The following is a 21935-nucleotide window of genomic DNA, read 5'->3' as shown; positions in this document are numbered from 1 at the left end:
GGCGAAGAGTGAGTCAGCCCGGCGTGGCCCCCAGGTAGAGCCGCGGCCTGCTCCTGCACCTGGCTCCCGCCTCCCGGGCCCAGCATCACCTTCTGCGTGGTTTACATCACCTCGAATGCCCTTCCTCCTCTCCCGCTGCTCCCAAACCCTGCCCACCGTGCAAGGCACAGATCAAACCCCACTTCGCAGCAGCTCTCAGAGGCGTCCCTGACAAGCTCGGCTCCAGTGGTCTTTCTCTGCTGGGATGCTCCCCTACCCCACGCCGGGAGCTAAACGCGGACCTGGATGTCAGCGGCATCTCCGGGCCTGTGTGGGCCTGTGGCCCGGCCCACGATGCTCCCCGGGCCAGGCGCCCAGCCTGCTCTGTGCCAGATCCTCACGGCTCAGTGGGGCGGGGCCTGGCTGGGGGGCGGGGGGGGGCCTCCTTGGCCCCAGGATCCCACATCAGGAGCTGCTGCAAGCCACTGTGTGGTCACTAGCCAGCTGTGGGCCCCGTCCCCACCTGCCACACCAGGGCCCCCCAGTCCCAAGGCCGCATGTCCTCGTCACCGGGTGGCCGTGCAGGCTGAGGGGTGCGCCTGGTCCGGGCTGAAAGGCGGCAGGGAGCAGAGCCCAGGGCTCTTGGAAGCTTCTGGCTGACGTGGGATTTGCCAGGCCCCTGCCTGCAGACAGGGCGGACTTGGGGGTGGGGAGGCTGCTTGGGGTCTCCCGGGGACTCGACTCAGAGACAGTGATCTACTCCCACACGGCTGCTGCAGGCGGGGGGCCCAGGACCCTCGGCCTCCACTCCAGGCCCAAAGGAGCAGGTCTTCCGTGCTGCAGCCTAACGCAGCCTCCCGGATCGGGACTCGGCCCTCAGGCCCTCCCTGCCCCGATGCAGCCCTCAGAGGCCGCTGGGGAGGCTCTCCCGGGAGCAGCAGGGTGTGCCTGGGCTGTGCACCACGGGTGCTCCAGCGGCCCGGCCCGTCAGTGGTGGGACCTTCAGGGGCCCCTCCTGAGGAGAAGGCTCAGAGCGTGAAGGAAGGCCGCAGCTCTTACACCTCGGAGCTCTCAGCCGGGGCAGAGGAGAGCCCGAGGCAGGAGCTGCGCGTCTCCGGGGAGGACCAGGGAGACAGACGGAGCGCAGTGTCCCCAGCCGCCCACGTCCGCAGGGCACGGGCCGCGAGGGAACGGCGGGGAGCCGGGGTGCTCGGCAGCCGGGCTGATGCCTAGCTGGACCCCCGTTCGACCTCCGCCGCCCCTTGGCTCTCTCCTGGGAAGCAGGCTGGGACCCCAGGGCACAGTACTCTGGGGACAACACTGGGTGAGCTGGCTAAGGAGGCTCCCCGGGGACAGGCCTGAAAGAGGGGAGGCTCCTCCCCCCGCCACGCAAGGCCACTGTCGCACAGACCAGCACTGGGGTTGGAGGTCCCAGCCCCTGGGGGGCCGCAGCCCTGCTCCGGGCGTCTTCAGGGCCCGGGGTCCCCTCTCCCCGGCTCTGCCGCCTGGCCCTCAGCTGCCACATCGGCACCACCAGCCCCAGCCAGGCCCTGAGAGGATTTCCGGGGTGGACAGAAGGACAGACAGAGGAGTGGACAGAGCCCCAGGAGGGAGGGAGGAGGCCTGACATGTCGGGGGGGGGCCAGGAGCCCCGGAAACCCAGCTGGAGGGCAGAGGGGGCAATTCCTCCCCACCCTCCCTCGCAGCCCCGTCTGTCGCCCGGAGGCCATGCGCAGGGCCCTGCCCTCAGGAGGGAGGGGGCACCCAGAGGGGCAGCCTGGCTCTCGAAAGGGAGCAGGTAACAACCCCACTGCCACTACGAGACGTCATCTACTGGAGGCGGAAGGGAAGCCACACGTGACAAGGGAACTCTTTCTCGCTCTTCCGAGAACGCGCCAATGTCACCTTGAGGTGAAGAGGGAGGATTCAGGTTGGCAAAGGCCCGTCCTGCCCGCACACGCATGTGCCCAGGAGGGGCCGACCCTCTTCATTCTGAGCCACTGCGGTTCATGCACAAAACAAACTTCCCAGCTCAGAGACGGGACACTGATGGGTGGACCCTCACCAGGACCCTGAAGCACTGGCCTTGCCCCTTAGACCCCTCTTGCCCCTCCAGGGCCATCTCCTACCTGCCTGGGGACAGCAGGGAAGTCGCTGCTGGTTCCCCGCTCCTAGGCTGGGGGCCAGGGGTGGGAGGGAGCAGGAAAGCACAGGAGGTAGGGCCAGGGCTCCCTGCTGCTCCGTCCAGCTCTGACTGATGGGGGACCTCCCTCGCCATCCCAGCAGCAGCCTCCCCGGGAGCCCAGGTCGACCCCGCCAGTCACCGGGCACTCACGTCGGGGTAATAGTCCACTGTGGGGACCAAGTGCTCCATCAAGGCCTCCAGGGACCCGGAGATGAGACGTCCATCTTGGAAGATGAGGTCCCCGGAGCTGCCGGCCCCACCTCCTCGCTCCCCCATGCCGGGCTGCACCTGTCCACTACAGCTGGGCCCGAGGATGCTGGAGAAGACCACGGACGTCTGGGGCATAGTTTCCTGGGAGAAAAGAATGAGGGCGTGAGGCATCAAAGGCACCTCCGCCAGGCCCTCCTCCCAGGCCGCCTGCAGCCTGCGTGCAGGTGCAGAGCCTGAGCCCCGGCAGGGCCGGGAGGGGGGTCATTAGATGTCAGCACAGGCGGGCGGGCAGGCTCCTCAGTGGCCCCGAAGCCGCTGATCAATGTGTCTGATAAATGTTTCTTCACCACCTGCTCTGTGCATACCAGGCCTCATTCCAGGCATCTGGACACAGAAGGCCCTGCCTCCTGGGGTTCCATCCCAGTGGGAAAAGAGAAACTATGGAGAAAAACAGCACCAGGAGGAGAACACTGAGTGTGCGGGGGGTGATCAAGGCGGCCTCGGGGAGGGGGCCCTGAGACAGACTGATGGTGTTAGCTGTGCAGCTTCCTGGGATAAAAGACGGAGGTTCTAGGCAAAAAGGACAGCAGGTGCCAAGGTCCTGAGGCCAGTGTAGGGGAAGGTGATCAGCAGGGGAGTGGTCTGGCCAGACCATACACACCTGGGGGCCCAGGGTGCAACATATGAGACAGGAGGCGTCAGGGCTCCAGACAAAGGAGTGACCTGACTCAGGGTGAAGGTCACCGTGGCCGCCGAGTGGAGATCCAGCAAGGGAGAGATCTGAAAACCAATCAGTGGCTTCTGCCATGACAAAACCCTGGGAGACACTGCTCAGGTCAGGTGATGGCAAAGGAGGAGGGGAGCAAGGTCAACTCTGGACGCTGTGGAGAACGGTCTTCCGCCTGAGCGACTGACCAGCATGGGGAAAGGCTTTGAGGGTGGGGTTTGGGGAAAGACCTGGAACTTGCTTTTGGACACGTGGATTTGAAATGCCTATTAGACGCAGATGCTGGGCAGCAGTCTGGGGGCTCAGTGTGATGGGGGCTGAGGGTCCCCACCTCGCACTGCAGCCGGCTTTGCTGCAGGCTCTCATGAGGCCCGGGAGAGTCTGCAGCCCTCTGGGCCTCAGTTGCCTCACTGCCCCGGGGCAGCTGGCCGTGTCTGGAGGGGGTTCTGTGGCATCAGCGTGACGCACACCTGCTAGCCCGAGGCCTCGGAAGCTAGTGCCGCGGGCACACTCCCCCTCCTGCTGGCCAAGGGTGGCCTGCCCCGCCTGCTGGGCTAGTCCCACCCTTGGAGGGAAGGGAGGATGAAGTCCCGGGGGAGGAGCTGGCCCTTCCTGCCTTGGTGGGGACCATGGCCAGGTGTCACCCTCTCTGGTCACTGGCAGGCAGTTGCCGCTGCCCCACCCCTAGCTCCCCAGGCCGCCGCGCTGGCCTCCCTCTCCGGGCCGGGGCTGCTCCCCACGCCTCAGGGGGCAGAAAGAGCCCCCAGTGCTGAGCTTGCCGGGGATGACGCCTCCAACCAGCCCTGGCCTGCTCTCTTGCCCGGACCAGGGTTGGCCTCTGAGCCCTTCTGGCCTCAGTCTCCCCACTGGGCGGAGCGAACAGCAGCCATGAGTATTTTACTGCCATGAGGGGCCCCTCCAAGGGCTTTACAAGGAGAGCCAACTCCCACCCCAGCACATCAACTGAGCCTCACACCAGGGCAAAAGGGGCCCGGCCCAAACGACGCTGGCTTCTCTGCCAAACGCCTGGAGGTCGCCTTTGGATTCTCAGAAAATCCTTTGCAAGGAGAGCAAGCGCTCAAGGGAAGTCCCCGGGGACAGGCCTGGATTGCAACATCTGTGGCCCCCAGGCTCCGTGCTGCCCTTGCGTCAGGTTGGGTTCAGACTCTCAGAACACTCCCCTCAACCCACGTTAGAATGCACAGTCTCAGGCCCCACTGGGTCAGAACCCTGGGGTGGGTCCTCTTTGCCGCTTAAGTCAAAGAACCACTGACTTGAGCAAACCCTTCATTTTTCACATAGTGAAACAGACTCAGCAAGAAGGAACTCAACTGAGGAAATCCTAGGATTTCCAAGTCCAGCCCGGGTGTCACCACCCCTAGGAAGCCCCCCTGGGTTCATCGCTAGACTGCTGACCCACGAGGCCAGAAGTGGCTGATCACCTGCCTTCACATCTTCCTGTCTGGCTGTAACCCGCCCCATGGCTGTGCTCAGTAGCCTTTTGTGGGAGGAAATAAGGAAGGTGGGCTCCCTGGGTGCCTCAGCACTGGCAGCTGCTCTGCTGTGCCGTCACTGGGACCCGAGGGGACCCGACCCCCAGCACTTCAGCTGAGGGCCATGCGCTGCGGGGCGACTTTCCTGAGATCACACAGTTCTGGGTTCAAAAGGTGACCCGAGAGTGGTAACCTTGGCCAGTTGGACATCCTGACCCCAAGCTTCTTGGTCATCAGAAACGGCATTTTCGAAGCCTCTGGCCTCTCCCCCCGTGGAGACAGCGGGCTGCTCTGGTCAGAAGGTGCTACGGGGGGAGCACACTGACACCCCACTAACTCACAGAGCCCCTACCAGATCCTCCACAGGGCGAGGCCGCCTGCAGGGACACCTGCCCCAGGGCTAGCCAGTGGGGAGCCAGCCTGGGGACTCAGCCCCCCAGCTCTGCTGCCCGTGGGGGGACAGGTGAGCCTCGCAGGAAGCCAGGGGGCCGAGCTCTACACTGGGCTCCGGCCCACAGCTCCCTAGGGAGCCTCAGATGGCACTCACTGTCCCCCTCGACAGGGGAGGGGCGTGCGCTCAGGGTGCAGTCACCTACCCCGGGGGTGGGGCCCCAGTCCACGTGTCCTGCACAGCCACTGGGCGGCACGTCCCTCATCACGCTGCTCCTCCCCCAGGGCTCCCCACCCGTGGGGGGGCTCGGTCCTCCAGAGACTGCGTCCCGCCTACACCGTGCCCGTGCACCGCCCAGGAGGCCACGGGAAGGAAGGGGCAGCCACGTGAGGCCCATCCCTTCAGCTTGGGGCAGTGACCCCTCCAACAGCAGCTGGGCCGAGGACCCCGCCCCTGGACTCCCCAGCTGCACAAGATCCCGCACCAGTCACTTTTAAATGACATAAACAGACGTGTACATGACATGTAAATAAAGGCACAGAAAACATCTGGCCACCCGTGGCCACACTCATTAAAGACTTTACTGCAAGGGAGCAGGGGAGGGAGGAGACTTTCGCTTTCCGTTCTACACATTTGTCATCTATTTGGTAACTTTTCTAAATGGCGCATCTATTTTGTCATCTTCTAAATAACTTTGTTTTTTAGTGCAAAGAAGCTGAGTTTTGAAATCAGCTCTTTTTATAAAGGCATAATAAAGAGGCTGCAGCCCCAGGGCTGGGTCTGCAGACAGAAGCATGGCCACCATCTAGCGGGTCATAATGTGAGGGTGGGCTTTGAGGCAGAGGCCCAAAACCCCCTCGGGGCATGGGCAGAGCCCCCAGGGGCTGTGCAGGACCACCCCAGCCTCTCCCCTACCCTGGGACTCTGCCTGGGGCCAGGTCTCTCTGACCACGTCTCTCCCTGCTCCTCTGTACACTGAGCCCTGTGGATCCTGGGGACCCCCCCCACCCAGAGGCCCTTCCTTTCCCACCCAGTCCCTAGCAGAGCCCACCCCCGCCAGGCCATGAGCACTTTGAGGAGGGTCTCCAGGCTCAGTGCCAAGTGGGAGGAGACAGGTTCCCCAAGTGGGTCTTCCTGGACAGGAATTTAGAGCCCCCTTGTGTTCGTATCCCAGCCCTGCAACGGGCCAGCTCCTTGTTCCTAGACGAGTCTAACCAACCTCGATTTCCTCAGCTGTCAAATGGGGATGATGGCAGGACTACCCGTTAAGACCTCTGCTTGGCATCTCTGCTGGCCACCCCACCCCACTCTGTGGTCCCTTCTGCTCTTGCACATGGGGTCCTCCTCTCCTGTCCCAGCAAGAGCAGGGACTGAGGCTTCTGGCCACACACCTGTGTGTCCATCACCCCCAACTGGACCCTTTCTCAAGGAAGGGCCACTCAGAGCAGAGCACCCAGGAAATCTGGGCTCCTGTCTTGGGAGGGAACACAGAGCAAGAGCAATCACAGTCACACAAACAGTAGCTATTAGGAGGGGCTCCCGCTACAGTAGGCCCGTGTGTCCTGGTCACTCGCAGCCTCTGCCCCCTCCCGCCTGGGCGGGCACCTGTGCTCCGGGGCAGCCTCAGGAGCAGACACTGGTGGGTGACCCACATGCAGGGGTGGGGCTGAAGTCACAGCTGAGCCCCAGGGGCCATGCAACTAAGGAAGAAGAGCTGAAATCTCTCCTCGCGGCGGTGTGAAGCACAGATTTATACCCCTGTGACCGGCTTTGTAAACTCAGAGCCTGCAGAACATCCGAACAGACAATGAGCACTCCCACCGCTGAGATGGGTCTAGTTTTAGCAGCTGTGGGCTTTGTGGGCACATACACACAGGGGTTGGGCCAGGCCAGAGTCTGAGCTGCCCCCATAGCACCCACAGAGGGTCCAGATGCATGATTACTGCAGTCCTGGGACATGACTTCAGTGGATCTACGCTGGTGGCCTGGTGAAAACAATACCTGAGAGACACCAGGGCCAACTGCCGGCATATCCACGGTTAAGGTGGGGCTGAAAGCAGTACCAACAACAGTGTAATTTGCGAGCCCGCACAACAGGTGAAAGGTGACACAACAGAGCACGCTCACAGGTGAACATCTCCAGAGGAGGAATACTCAGTGGCTTCCCTCCCAGTGGGAGTGCTCCAATCCTGCCTACCTTGCACCGCAGATCAGAAACACGGCTAAGAAACAGATCTGGGGGCCTCTACAACAACAACCAGGGAGCAGACTCTGCCCCTGACAGGGCGGTGACAACCAGAGACCAAAGGGGAGGCCCCGCTCAATACCCAGTGCAGGATCTGGTCACCACAGCACCAGCCAAACCCCCTATCAAGGGGATAACGGCCAGCATACACTGAGGAAAGACGTGGCAGACATCCATACTAAAAACAGCCCTCGCACTAAAAAATATTAAAATCACACAGGCTATATAGGGACGAGCGTACATAAAAACAGCCCTCCAAGACAGTCTGAGGGTCTGGCATTGGGAGGAAGAACCCCCAGAGCACTCAGCCCTGAAGGCCAGCGGGGCTTGAGAGCAGGAGCTCCACAGGGCTGGGGGAAACACTCTTGGAGGGCGCATGCAAGAGTGCAGTGGGACCCAGCACAAAGCAGTACCTCCATAGGAACCTGGGCTAGACCTACCTAGGGATCTTGGAGGGTCTCCTGGGGAGGCAGGGGTTGGCTGTAGATCACTGTGGGGGACAAGGACACTTGTGGGGGGAAGGATCAATATTCCCCAAGGAATACTGATCAGCGTGAGCTCTCCCGGAGGTCCCCATTTTGGCACCAAGACCCAGCCCCACCCAACAGCCTGCAGGATCCAGTGCTGGGATGCCTCAGGTCAAACAACCAGCAAAGGGGGAACACAGCCCCACCTATGAGCAGACAGGCGGCCTAAAGTCCTATGGAGCTCACAGCCACCTCAAAACACACCCCTTGACACAGCCCTGCCCACCAGAGGGACAAGACCCAGCTCCACCCACCAGAGGGCAGGCACCAGTCCCTCCCACCAGTAAGCCTGCATAAGCCTCTGGACCAACCTCACCCACCAGGGGGCAGACACCAGAAGCAAGAGGAACCACGATCCTGCAGCCTGTGGAAAGGAGACCACAAACACAGAAAGTTAGACAAAATGAGACAACAGAGAAATATGATGCAGATGAAGGAACAAGATAGAAAACCCACAAGGACAACTAAATGAAGAGGAGACAGGCAATCTACCTGAAAAATAATTCAAAATAACGATAGTAAAAATGATCCAAAACCTTGGAAAAAGAATGGAGGCACAGACCGAGAAGATACAAGAAATGTTTAACAAAGAGAAGATTTAAAGAACAACAACAATAAAAAGAAAACAGAGATAAACACCACAATAACTGAAGTGAAAAATACACAAGAAGGAATCAATAGCAGAATAACAGAGGCAGAAGAACGGATAAGTGAGTTGGAAGACAGAGTGGTGGAAATCACTGCCATGGAAAAGAAGAAAGAATGAAAAGAAATCAGGACAGTCAGGGACTTCCCTTATGGTCCAGTGGTTAAGACTCCACGCTCCCAATGCAGGGACCTCGGTTCAATCCCTGGTCAGGGAACTAGATCCCACATGCATGCCGCAACTAAGAGCCCGCATGCTGCAACTAAAGATCTCATGCCGCAACTAAAAAAGATACCGCATGCTGCAACTAAAGATCCTGAATGCCGCAACTAAAGATCCCACATGAAGGACTTCCCTGGTGGCACAGTGGTTAAGAATCCACCTGCTAATGCAGGGGACATGGGTTCCATCCCTGGTCCGGGAAGATCCCATATGCTGTTGAGCAACTAAGCCCATGTGCCACAACTACTGAGCCTGTGCTCTAGAGCCCATGAACCACAACTACTGAGCCTGTGTGCCACAATTACTGAAGCCCACACGCCTAGAGCCCGTGCTCCGCAACAAGAGAAGCCACCACAATAAGAAGCCCACGTACTGCAACGAAGAGTAGCCCCGCTCGCTGGAACTAGAGAAAGCCTGCGTGCAGCAACGAAGACCCAACACAGCCAAATAAATAATTACTTTAAAAAAAAAAGATCCCACATGCCACAACTAAAGATCCCACATGACACAACTAAAAAATCCCACATGCCACAACTAAAGATCCCACATGCCGCAACTAAAGATCCTACACACAGCAATGAAGATCCTGCATGCCACAACTAAGACCTGGTACAGCCAAATAAATAAATGAATATTAAAAAGAGAGCTGGGAGGATTAACCAAGATGGCGGAGTAGAAGGACGTGCTCTCACTCCCTCTTGCGAGAACACCAGAATCAAAACTGGCTGCTGGACAATCATTGACAGGAAGACCCTGGACTTCACAAAGGAGGATACCCCACGTCCAAGGACAGAGGAGAAGCCACAGTGAGACGGTAGGAGGGGCGCAATCAGAGTAAAATCAAATCCCATAACTGCTGGGTGGGTGACTCACAGACTGGCGAACACTTATACCACAGAAGTCCACCCACTGGAGTGAAGGTTCGGAGCCCCACGTCAGGCTTCCCAACCTGGGGGTCCGGCTACGGGAGGAGGAATTCCTAGAGAATCAGACTTTGAAGCCTAGTGGGAATTGATTGCAGGACTTTGACAGGACTGGGGGAAACAGAGACCCCACTCTTGGTGGGCACACACAAAGGAATGTGTGCATCGGGACCCAGGGGAAGGAGCAGTGACCCTGGGGGAGACTGAACCAGACCTACCTGCTGGTGTTGGGGGGTCTCCTGCAGAGGCGAGTGGTGGCTCTGTTTCACCATGGGGATAAGGACACTGGCAGCCGAGGTTCTGGGAAGTTCTCCTTGGCATGAGCCCTCCCAGAGTCTGCCATTAACCCCACCAAAGAGTAGGCTCCAGTGTTGGGTTGCCTCAGGCAAAACAACCAACAGGGAGGGAACCCAGCCCCACCCATCAACAGTCAAGTGGATTAAGGTTTTACTGAGCTCTGACCGCCACAGCAACAGGGAGGGAACCCAGCCCCACCCATTAACAGTCAAGTGGATTAAGGTTTTACTGAGCTCTGACCGCCACAGCAACAGTCAGCTCTACCCACCACCAGAGCCTCCCATCAAGCCTCTTAGATAGCCTCAACCACCAGAGGGCAGACAACAGAAGCAAGAAAAACTACAATCCTGCAGCCTGTGGACCAAAAACCACAGTTACAGAAAGATAGAGAAGATGAAAAGGCAGAGGGCTATGTACCAGATGAAGGAACAAGAAAAAACCCCAGAAAAACAACTAAATGAAGTGGAGATAGGCAACCTTCCAGAAAAAGAATTCAGAACAATGATAGTGAAGATGATCCAGGACCTCGGAATAAGAATGGAGGCAAAGATTGAGAAGATGCAAGAAATGATTAACAAAGACCTAGAAGAATTAAAGAACAAACAAACAGAGATGACCAATACAATAACTGAAATGAAAACTACACTAGAAGGAATCAATAGCAGAATAACTGAGGCAGAAGAACGGATAAGTGACCTGGAAGACAGAATGGTGGAATTCACTGCTGCGGAACAGACTAAAGAAAAAAGAATGAAAAGAAATGAAGACAGCCTAAGAGACCTCTGGGACAACATTAAACGCAACAACATTCGCATTATAGGGGTCCCAGAAGGAGAAGAGAGAGAGAAAGGACCAGAGAAAATATTTGAAGAGATTACAGTCGAAAACTTCCCTAACATGGGAAAGGAAATAGCCACCCAAGTCCAGGAAGCGCAGAGAGTCCCATACAGAATAAACCCAAGGAGAAACACGCCGAGACACATAGTAATCAAAGTGGCAAAAATTAAAGACAAAGAAAAATTATTGAAAGCAGCAAGGGAAAAACGACAAATAACATACAAGGGAACTCCCATAAGGTTAACAGCTGATTTCTCAGCAGAAACTCTGCAAGCCAGAAGGGAGTGGCATGATATACTTAAAGTGATGAAAGGGAAGAACCTACAACCAAGATTACTCTACCCGGCAAGGATCTCATTTAGATTTGATGGAGAAATCAAAAGCTTTACAGACAAGCAAAAGCTAAGAGAATTCAGCACCACCAAACCAGCTCTACAACAAATGCTAAAGGAACTTCTCTAAGTGGGAAACACAAGAGAAGAAAAGGACCTACAAAAACAAACCCATAACAATTAAGAAAATGGTCATAGGAACATACATATCGATAATTACCTTAAACGTGAATGGATTAAATGCCCCAACCAAAAGACATAGACTGGCTGAATGGATACAAAAACAAGACCCATATATATGCTGTCTACAAGAGACCCACTTTAGACCTAGGGACACATACAGACTGAAAGTGAGGGGATGGAAAAAGATATTCCATGCAAATGGAAATCAAAAGAAAGCTGGAGTAGCTATACTCATATCAGATAAAATAGACTTTAAAATAAAGAATGTTACAAGAGACAAGGAAGGACACTACATAATGATCCAGGGATCAATCCAAGAAGAAGATATAACAATTATAAATATATATGCACCCAACATAGGAGCACCTCAATACATAAGGCAACTGCTAACAGCTATAAAAGAGAAAATCGACAGTAACACAATAATAGTGGGGGACTTTAACACTTCACTTACACCAATGGACAGATCATCCAAAATGAAAATAAATAAGGAAACAGAAGCCTTAAATGACACAATAGACCAGATAGATTTAATTGATATATATAGGACATTCCATCCAAAAACAGCAGATTACACGTTCTTCTCAAGTGCGCACGGAACATTCTCCAGGATAGATCACATCTTGGGTCACAAATCAAGCCTCAGTAAATTTAAGAAAATTGAAATGATATCAAGCATCTTTTCTGACCACAACGCTATGAGATTAGAAATGAATTACAGGGAAAAAAACGTAAAAAAGACAAACACATGGAGGCTAAACAATATGTTACTAAATAACCAAGAGATCACTGAAGAAATCAAAGAGGAAATAAAAAAATACCTAGAGACAAATGACAATGAAAACACGACGACCCAAAACCTATGGGATGCAGCAAAAGCGGTTCTAAGAGGGAAGTTTATAGCTATACAAGCCTACCTAAAGAAACAAGAAAAATCTCAAGTGAACAATCTAACCTTACACCTAAAGAAACTAGAGAAAGAAGAACAAACAAAACCCAACGTTAGCAGAAGGAAAGAAATCATAAAGATCAGAGCAGAAATAAATGAAATAGAAACAAAGAAAACAATAGCAAAGGTCAATAAAACTAAAAGTTGGTTCTTTGAGAAGATAAACAAAATTGATAAGCCATTAGCCAGACTCATCAAGAAAAAGAGGGAGAGGACTCAAATCAATAAAATCAGAAATGAAAAAGGAGAAGTTACAGCAGACACTGCAGAAATACAAAGCATCCTAAGAGACTACTACAAGCAACTTTATGCCAATAAAATGGACAACCTGGAAGAAATGGACAAATTCTTAGAAAGGTATAACCTTCCAAGACTGAATCAGGAAGAAACAGAAAATATGAACAGACCAATCACAAGTAATGAAATTGAAACTGTGATTAAAAATCTTCCAACAAACAAAAGTCCAGGACCAGATGGCTTCACAGGTGAATTCTATCAAACATTTAGAGAAGAGCTAACACCCATCCTTCTCAAGCTCTTCCAAAAAATTGCAGAGGAAGGAACACTCCCAAACTCATTCTATGAGGCCACCATCACCCTGATACCAAAACCAGACAAAGACACTACAAAAAAAGAAAATTACAGACCAATATCACTGATGAATATAGATGCAAAAATCCTCAACAAAATACTAGCAAACAGAATCCAACAACACATTAAAAGGATCATACACCACGATCAAGTGGGATTTATCCCAGGGATGCAAGGATTCTTCAATATACGCAAATCAATCAATGTGATACACCATATTAACAAATTGAAGAATAAAAACCATATGATCATCTCAACAGATGCAGAAAAAGCTTTTGACAAAATTCAACCCCCATTTATCATAAAAGCTCTCCAGAAAGTGGGCATAGAGGGAACCTACCTCAACATAATAAAGGCCATATATGACAAACCCACAGCTAACATCATTCTCAATGGTGAAAAACTGAAAGCATTTCCTCTAAGATCAGGAACGAGACAAGGATGTCCACTCTCACCACTATTATTCAACATAGTTCTGGAAGTCCTAGCCACGGCAATCAGAGAAGAAAAAGAAATAAAAGGAATACAAATTGGAAAAGAGGAAGTAAAACTGTCACTGTTTGCGGATGACATGATACTATACATAGAGAATCCTAAAACTGCCACCAGAAAACTGCTAGAGCTAATTAATGAATATGGTAAAGTTGCAGGATACAAAATTAATGCACAGAAATCTCTTGCATTCCTATACACTAATGATGAAAAATCTGAAAGAGAAATTATGGAAACACTCCCATTTACCATTGCAACAAAAAGAATAAAATACCTAGGAATAAACCTACCTAGGGAGACAAAAGACCTGTATGCAGAAAACTATAAGACACTGATGAAAGAAATTAAAGATGATACCAACAGATGGAGAGATATACCATGTTCTTGGATTGGAAGAATCAACATTGTGAAAATGAGTATACTACCCAAAGCAATCTACAGATTCAATGCAATCCCTATCAAATTACCAATGGCATTTTTTACGGAGCTAGAACAAATCATCTTAAAATTTGTATGGAGACACAAAAGACCCCGAATAGCCAAAGCAGTCTTGAGGCAAAAAAATGGAGCTGGAGGAATCAGACTCCCTGACTTCAGACTATACTACAAAGCTACAGTAATCAAGACAATATGGTACTGGCACAAAAACAGAAACATAGATCAATGGAACAAGATAGAAAGCCCAGAGATTAACCCACGCACCTATGGTTAACTAATCTATGACAAAGGAGGCAAAGATATACAATGGAGAAAAGACAGTCTCTTCAATAAGTGGTGCTGGGAAAACTGGACAGCTACATGTAAAAGAATGAAATTAGAATACTCCCTAACACCATACACAAAAATAAACTCAAAATGGATTAGAGACCTAAATATAAGACTGGACACTATAAAACTCTTAGAGGAAAACATAGGAAGAACACTCTTTGACATAAATCACAGCAAGATCTTTTTTGATCCACCTCCTAGAGTAATGGAAATAAAAACAAAAATAAACAAGTGGGACCTAATGAAACTTCAAAGCTTTTGCACAGCAAAGGAAACCATAAACAAGACGAAAAGACAACCCTCAGAATGGGAGAAAATATTTGCAAATGAATCAACGGACAAAGGATTAATCTCCAAAATATATAAACAGCTCATTCAGCTCAATATCAAAGAAACAAACACCCCAATCCAAAAATGGGCAGAAGACCTAAATAGACATTTCTCCAAAGAAGACATACAGACGGCCACGAAGCACATGAAAAGCTGCTCAACATCACTAATTATTAGAGAAATGCAAATCAAAACTACAATGAGGTATCACCTCACTCCTGTTAGAATGGGCATCATCAGAAAATCTACAAACAACAAATGCTGGAGAGGGTGTGGAGAAAAGGGAACCCTCTTGCACGGTTGGTGGGAATGTAAATTGATACAGCCACTATGGAGAACAATATGGAGGTTCCTTAAAAAACTAAAAATAGAATTACCATATGACCCAGCAATCCCACTACTGGGCATATACCCAGAGAAAACCGTAATTCAAAAAGACACATGCACCCGAATGTTCATTGCAGCACTATTTACAATAGCCAGGTCATGGAAGCAACCTAAATGCCCATCAACAGACGATTGGATAAAGAAGATGTGGTACATATATACAATGTAATATTACTCAGCCATAAAAAGGAACGAAATTGAGTCATTTGTTGAGACATGGATGGATCTGGAGACTGTCATACAGAGTGAAGTAAGTCAGAAAGAGAAAAACAAATATCGTATATTAATGCATGTATGTGGAACCTAGAAAAATGGTACAGATGAGCCAGTTTGCAGGGCAGAAGTTGAGACACAGATGTAGAGAATGGACATATGGACACCAAGGGGGGAAAACTGCGGTGAGGTGGGGATGGTGGTGTGCTGAATTGGGCGATTGGGATTGACATGCATACACTGATGTGTATAAAATTGATGCCTAATAAGAACCTGCAGTATAAAAAAACAAACAAAACAACTAATACTAAACTTTCATTGGGTTATTTGTATGGAAATATGTTAATATAAATGTTTCAGACATTACATGAAATTTCTAAAAATCTTATATTTGTATTTGTATGGAAATATGTATGGAAATATGTTAATATAAATGTTTCAGACATTACATGAAATTTCTAAAAATCTTATATGTTCTGGTATAATGTTATAAGTAATAATCCTAGTTATTACTTTAAAATGTATATCTCAGAAATAACTAATTTTCTTGTCAACTGCATTATTATGAACTTTCATCAAATCTTTTACCGTGGTCATTTTTAAGTCTTTTGTCATTTACAGACAGTTCTGGGTGTACTCTGATGATTTTGCAAATATGTTCCTATAAAAGGGTTTCATCTTCAAGAAATTCATGGAAAAGACTCTGACAAGTACAGGTTTCTGGTAACTGACTGTACTGCTGAACTGAATGAATAAGCATTTTCAGAAATCTGATGAAAAACTGATGAACTCATAAAAGTGCTAACAAAAGATCAAGATGAAAAAAAACAATTAATTACATGGGACTGAGTGAACTGATGAGGATGAGTATAATTTTTGTGACTTTCTGTCTGAATTTAAAAAAAAAAAAATCCACAAGGACTCAGAGGCAAAGAATATCCAAATCAATTTTCACTTCAAAGTAAAGGAGCTGTTACAGTGGAGGATTACTGGACTGAATGTCAATATTATGACATAGTATGAGTGTGTTTCATGTTTGGTAATTGCAATCATTGTTGCTTTTGTTGTGGTCACCCATGTACAATGCTTGGTGTCAGTCTATTTATCTCTTGTAAAAATAAAATACAGTGTGTGTGTGTGTGGAAAAAAAATAAATAAATAAATAAAAATAAAAAATAAAAAGAGAAAAAAAAATGAGAACAGTCTCAGAGACCTCTGGGACAACATTAAACACACCAACATTTGCATTAGATGGATCCCAGAAGAAGAAGAGGAAGAGAAAGGGCCTGCGAAGATTTCAAATAGATTTCAAATAGAAATCTCTTCTATTTGAAGAGATTATAGCCAAAAACTTCCCTAACATGGGAAAGGAAACAGTCACCCAAGACCAGGAGGTGCAGAGAGTCCCATCCAGGATACAACCAAAGAGGAGGCCGAAACACATATTAATCAAACTGACAAAAGTTAAATACAAAGAAAAAATATTAAAAGCAACAAGGGAAAAGCAACAAACAACATGCAAGGGAATCCCCATAAGGTTATCAGCTGATTTTTCAGCAGAAACTCTGCAGGCCAGAAGGGAATGGCACGATATATTTAAAGTGATGAAAGGGGAAAAACCTACAACCAAGAATACTCTATCCAGGAGGGCTCTCATTCAGATTCAACAGAGAAATAAAAAGCTTCACAGACAAGCAAAATCTAAGAGAATTCGGTGCCACCAAACAGCTTTACAACAAATGCTAAAGGAAGTTCTCTAGGCAGGAAATGCAAACCAAAAAACTACAATAGATACACACACAAAAAAGAAAAAGCAACCAAACACAACACTAAAGATAGTCATCAAATCACAAGAGAAGAGGAAAAAAAGAGGATGGGAAGAAAAAAGACCTACAAAAACAAATCCAAAACAAGAAAATGGCAATAGGTACATATCGATAATCACCTTAAATGTAAGTGGATTAAATGCTCCATTCAAAAAACACTGGATGAATGGATACAAAAACAAGACCCATATATATGCTGTCTACAAGAGACCCACTTCAGACCTAGGGACACATACAGATTGAAAGTGAGGGGATGGAAAAAGATATTCCATGCAACTGGAAATCAAAAGAAAGCTGGAGTGAAAATACATATTATCAGACAAAATAGACTTTAAAATAAAGACTGTTACAAGAGACAAGGAAGGACACTACACAATGATCAAGGGATCAATCCAAGAAGATATAACAATTGTAAATATATATGCACCCAACATAGGAGCACCTCAATACATAAGGCAAATGCTAACAGCTCTAAAAGAGGAAATCGACAGTAACACAATAATAGTGGGGGACTTTAACACCTCACTTACACCAGTGGACAGATTATCCAGACAGAAAATAAAAAGGAAATATAAGCCTTAAATGACATATGAGACCAGACAGATTTAATTGATATTTATAGGGCATTCCATCCAAAAGCAGCAGAATAAACTTTCTTCTCAAGTGCACATGGAACATCCTCCAGGATAGATTACATCTTGGGCCACAATCAAGCCTTGGTAAATCTAAGAAAACTGAAATCATATCAAGTATATTTTCTGACCACAACACTATGAGATTAGAAATAAATTACAGGGAAAAAACAAACACATGGAGGCTAAACAATATGTTACTGAACAACCAATGGATCACTGAAGAAATCAAAGAGGAAATCAAATAATACCTAGAGACAAATGACAACAAAAACACAATGATCCAAAACCTATGGGACACACCAAAAGCAGTTCTAAGAGGGAAGTTTATAGCAATACAATCTCACCTCAGGAAATAAGAAAAATCTCAAATAAACAACCTAACCTTACACCTAAAGCAACTAGAGAAAGAAGAACAAACAAAACCCAAAGTTAGTAGAAGGAAAGAAATCATAAAGATCAGAGCAGAAATAAATGAAATAGAGATGAAGAAGACAACAGAAAATATCAATGAAACTAAAAGCTGGTTCTGTGAAAAGATAAACAAATGGATAAACCTTTAGCCAGACTCATCAAGAAAAAAAGGGAGGGGGCTCAAATCAGTAAAATTAGAAATGAAAAAGAGAAGTTACAACGGACACCACAGAAATACAAAGGATCACAAGAGACTACTATGAGCAACTCTACGCCAATAAAATGGACAACCTAGAAAATATGGACAAATTTTTAGAAAGGTACAACCTTCCAAGACTGAACCAAGAAGAAATAGAAAATATGAACAGACCAATCACAAGTACTAAAATTGAAAAAGTAATTTTAAAACGTCCATCAAACAAAGCCCAGGACCAGATGGCTTCACAGGTGAATTCTATCAAACATTTACAGAAGAGTTAACACCTATCCTTCTCAAACTCTTCCAAAAAACTGCAGAGGAAGGAACACTCCCATGCTCATTCTACGAGGCTACTATCACCCTGATACCAAAACCAGACAAAGATAGCACAATATCACTGATGAACATAGACGCAAAAATCCTCAACAAAATACTAGCAAACAGAATCCAACAACACATTAAAAGGATCATACACCATGATCAAGTGGGATTTATCCCAGGGATGCAAGAATTCTTCAATATATGCAAATCAATCAATGTGATACACCACATTAACAAACTGAAGAATAAGAACCATATGATCATCTCAATAGATGCAGAAAAAGCTTTTGACAAAATTCAACCCCCATTTATCATAAAAGCTCTCCAGAAAGTGGGCATAGAGGGAACCTACCTCAACATAATAAAGGCCATATATGACAAACCCACAGCTAACATCATTCTCAATGGTGAAAAACTGAAAGCATCTCCTCTAAGATCAGGAACAAGACAAGGATATCCACTCCCATCACTTTTATTCAACATAGTTTTGGAAGTTCTAGCCATGGCAATCAGAGAAGAAAAAGAAATAAAAGGAATCCAAATTGGAAAAGAGGTAAAACTGTCACTGTTTGCAGTGACACTATACTATACATAGAAAATCGTAAAGACGCTACCAGAAAACTACTAGAGTTCATCAATGAATATGGTAAAGTTGCAGGATGCAAAATTAATACACAGAAATCTCTTGCATTCCTATACACTAACAATGAAAGATCAGAAAGAGATATTAAGGAAACAATCCCATTTACCATCACATCAAAGAGAATAAAATATCTAGGAAAAAACCTACCTAAGGAGGCAAAAGACCTGTACTCAGAAAACTATAAGACGCTGATGAAAGAAATCAAAGATGACACAAACAGATGGAGAGATATATACCATGTTCTTAGATTGGAAGAATCAATATTGTGAAAATGACTATACTACCCAAAGCAATTTACAGATGCAATGCAATCCCTATCAAATTACCAATGGCATTTTTCACAGAATTAGAACAAAAAATTTCACAATTTGTATGGAAACACAAAAGACCCCGAATAGCCAAAGCAATCCTGAGAAAGAAAAACGGAGCTGGACGAATTAGGCTCCCTGACTTCCAACTATACTACAAAGCTACAGTAATCAAAACAAAAACAGAAATACAGATCAATGGAACAGGATAGAAAGTCCAGAGATAAACCCACACACCTATGGTCAACTAATCTATGACAAAGGAGGCAAGAATATACAATGGAGAAAAGACAGTCTCTTCAGTAAGTAGTGCTGGGAGAACTGGATAGTACATGTAAACAAATGAAATTATAACATTTTCTAACACGAAACACAAAAGCAAACTCAAAATGGATAAACACCTAAATGTAAGACTCTCTGACATAAATCGCAGCAAGATCTTTTCGGATCCACCTCCTAGAGTAATGAAAATAAAAACAAAAATAAATAAATGGGACCTAATTAAACGTAAAAGCTTTTGCACAGCAAAGGAAACCATAAACAAAATGAAAAGACAACCCACAGAATGGGAGAAAATATCTGCAAACAAAGCAACCAACAAGGGATTAATCTCCAAAGTATACAAACAGCTCATGCAGCTCAATATCAAACAACCCTATCAAAAAATGGGTGGAAGATCTAAATAGACATTTCTCCAAAGAAGACATACAGATGGCCAAAAAGCACATGAAAAGATGCTCCACATCACTAATTATTAGAGAAATGGAAATCAAAACAACAATGAAGTATCGCTTCTCACTGGTCAAAATGGCCATCATCAAAAAATCTACAAACAATAAATGCTTGACAGGGTGTGGAGAAAAGGGAACCCTCCTGCACTGTTGGTGGGAATATAAATTGGTACAGCCACTATGGAGAACAGTATGGAGGTTCCTTAAAAAACTAAATGTAGAACTACCATATGATCTAGCAATCCCACTCCTGGGCATATATCTGGAGAAAACCATAATTCAAAAAGATACATGCACCCCAATGTTCATTGTAGCACTACTTACAAGAGCCAAGACATGGAAGCAACCTAAATGTCCATCAACAGAGGAGTGGATAAAGAAGATGTGGTACATATACACAATGGAATATTACTCAGCCATAAAAAAAGAACAAAATAATGCCATTTGCAGCAACATGGATGGACCTAGAGATTGGCATACTGAGTGAAGTCAGACAGAGAAAGACAAATATATTGCTAATATCTGGAATCTTAAAAAATGGTACAAATGAACTTACTTACAAAACAGAAATCGAGTCACAGATGTAGAAAACAAACTTATGGTTATCGGTGGGGGACAGGGGAGGGATAAATTGGGAGATTGGGATTGACATATGCACACTACTATATATAAAACAGATAACTAATAAGGACCTACTGTATGGCACAGGGAACTCTACTCACTACTCTGTAATGACCTATATGGGAAAACAATCCAAAAAAGAGTGGATATATGTATAACTGATTCACTTTACTGTACACCTGAAACTAACACAACATGGTAAATCAACTATACTCCAATAAAAATTGTTTTAAAAAATGAAATACAGGAGCTAAGACTCTAAGTACTTCACGTGCCAGCAGTGACAGTAATGCTAGAGCTGAATCATCTCATTAACCCTCACAATAACCCCACGAGAGAAACCGTTACTCTCTGCATGCTGCAGATGATGACAAGGCACAGGGAGGCCAAGTAACTGCCCCAGGTCACACAGCAGATAATCAGAGGAAGGGGATGCAATGAGGGCTTTAGAGCTGCCACTGACAAGTTTTACGATAAACCTTCGGTAAGTGACGATGATGAAGGCTTGCAGACGTTGGAAGAAGACACAGAAGAAAGTTCAAGATCGCGGAGATTGCAGCAGGGCCAGGATGGAAGCAAAGGCAGTCAGGCAGGCCTGAGTTTGACCCTGGCTCAGCCACTCGTGGCTTTATCAGGATCCTCAACCTCTTGGAGCCATAATTTCCTCATCTGTAAAATGGGCACAGGGAGCACTACTTCAGAGGTTTGCTGGGAGGATTGAATGCGCTCACTTGGGTAAAGCACTGCACACTAGACATGGTAGCACCTCCCAACTGAGGTGCTGACTCCCACAGGTGTGCCTGCTCAGAGCCCCACACAGGCCATTCCAGACACACAGGCCCCCAAGGTTCCTGGGGAGCCAGAGCCTGCGGGGACGCCCTAAAGCAGAAGCAGTGCTGCAGCCGCAACATCAGCATCACCAGGAACTTGTCGGCAGCGCCAGCGCACCTCCCCCTGAGCCAGAACTCAGCCTGCTCTGGAGTTTCAGATCCTCTCCTATATAGAGCTTCGCTGCTCCTCCTGTGGCCCAACCAGCAGTGCCATCACCTGGTCGATCACTGAAATGCAGGACCTCGAGTCCGAGCCCAGGTCTGCTGGGTCACGTCCTCACTTTCCCTGGACGTGCTTGTCCCTTGGAGAGTTTCATCCTCCAGGTGACGAGAGCAGCTTCACCTCGGTCAGTGCCTCTGGCTGTGGCTGCACAACAGAATCACCTGGGGAGTTTAAAACTCCACTGTGCCCAGCTCCCACCGCCACAATTCTAACTGGCTGGGGGTACAGCTTGGGCACTGGCGTTTTCCAAGGCTTTCCAG

General features: G+C 47.8%; 1 protein-coding gene across 8 annotated transcripts in view; it reads right to left on the bottom strand.

The window, feature by feature from the left end:
* Positions 1 to 21935, bottom strand: part of RASGEF1A (RasGEF domain family member 1A) — a 264154-nt gene that overhangs the window by 9183 nt on the left and 233036 nt on the right. For 7 of the 8 annotated variants that reach the window (XM_082425593.1, XM_082425594.1, XM_082425595.1 and 4 more), the window contains one exon: positions 2315 to 2515. In XM_082425593.1, coding sequence (XP_082281719.1) covers positions 2315 to 2509 — 195 coding nt within the window. In that variant the 5' untranslated portion in view covers positions 2510 to 2515. Of the gene's footprint in view, positions 1 to 2314; positions 2516 to 7670; positions 7697 to 21935 lie in introns of those variants that run through there. The other variant, XM_082425599.1, reaches the window with a different exon arrangement.

The sequence above is a fragment of the Balaenoptera physalus genome, assembly GCF_965194825.1.
Source record: "Balaenoptera physalus genome assembly, chromosome: 14".
Lineage (NCBI taxonomy): Eukaryota > Metazoa > Chordata > Mammalia > Artiodactyla > Balaenopteridae > Balaenoptera > Balaenoptera physalus.
The sequence above is the reverse complement of the archived record's forward strand: the minus strand, read 5'-3'. Positions and strand labels throughout refer to the sequence as shown.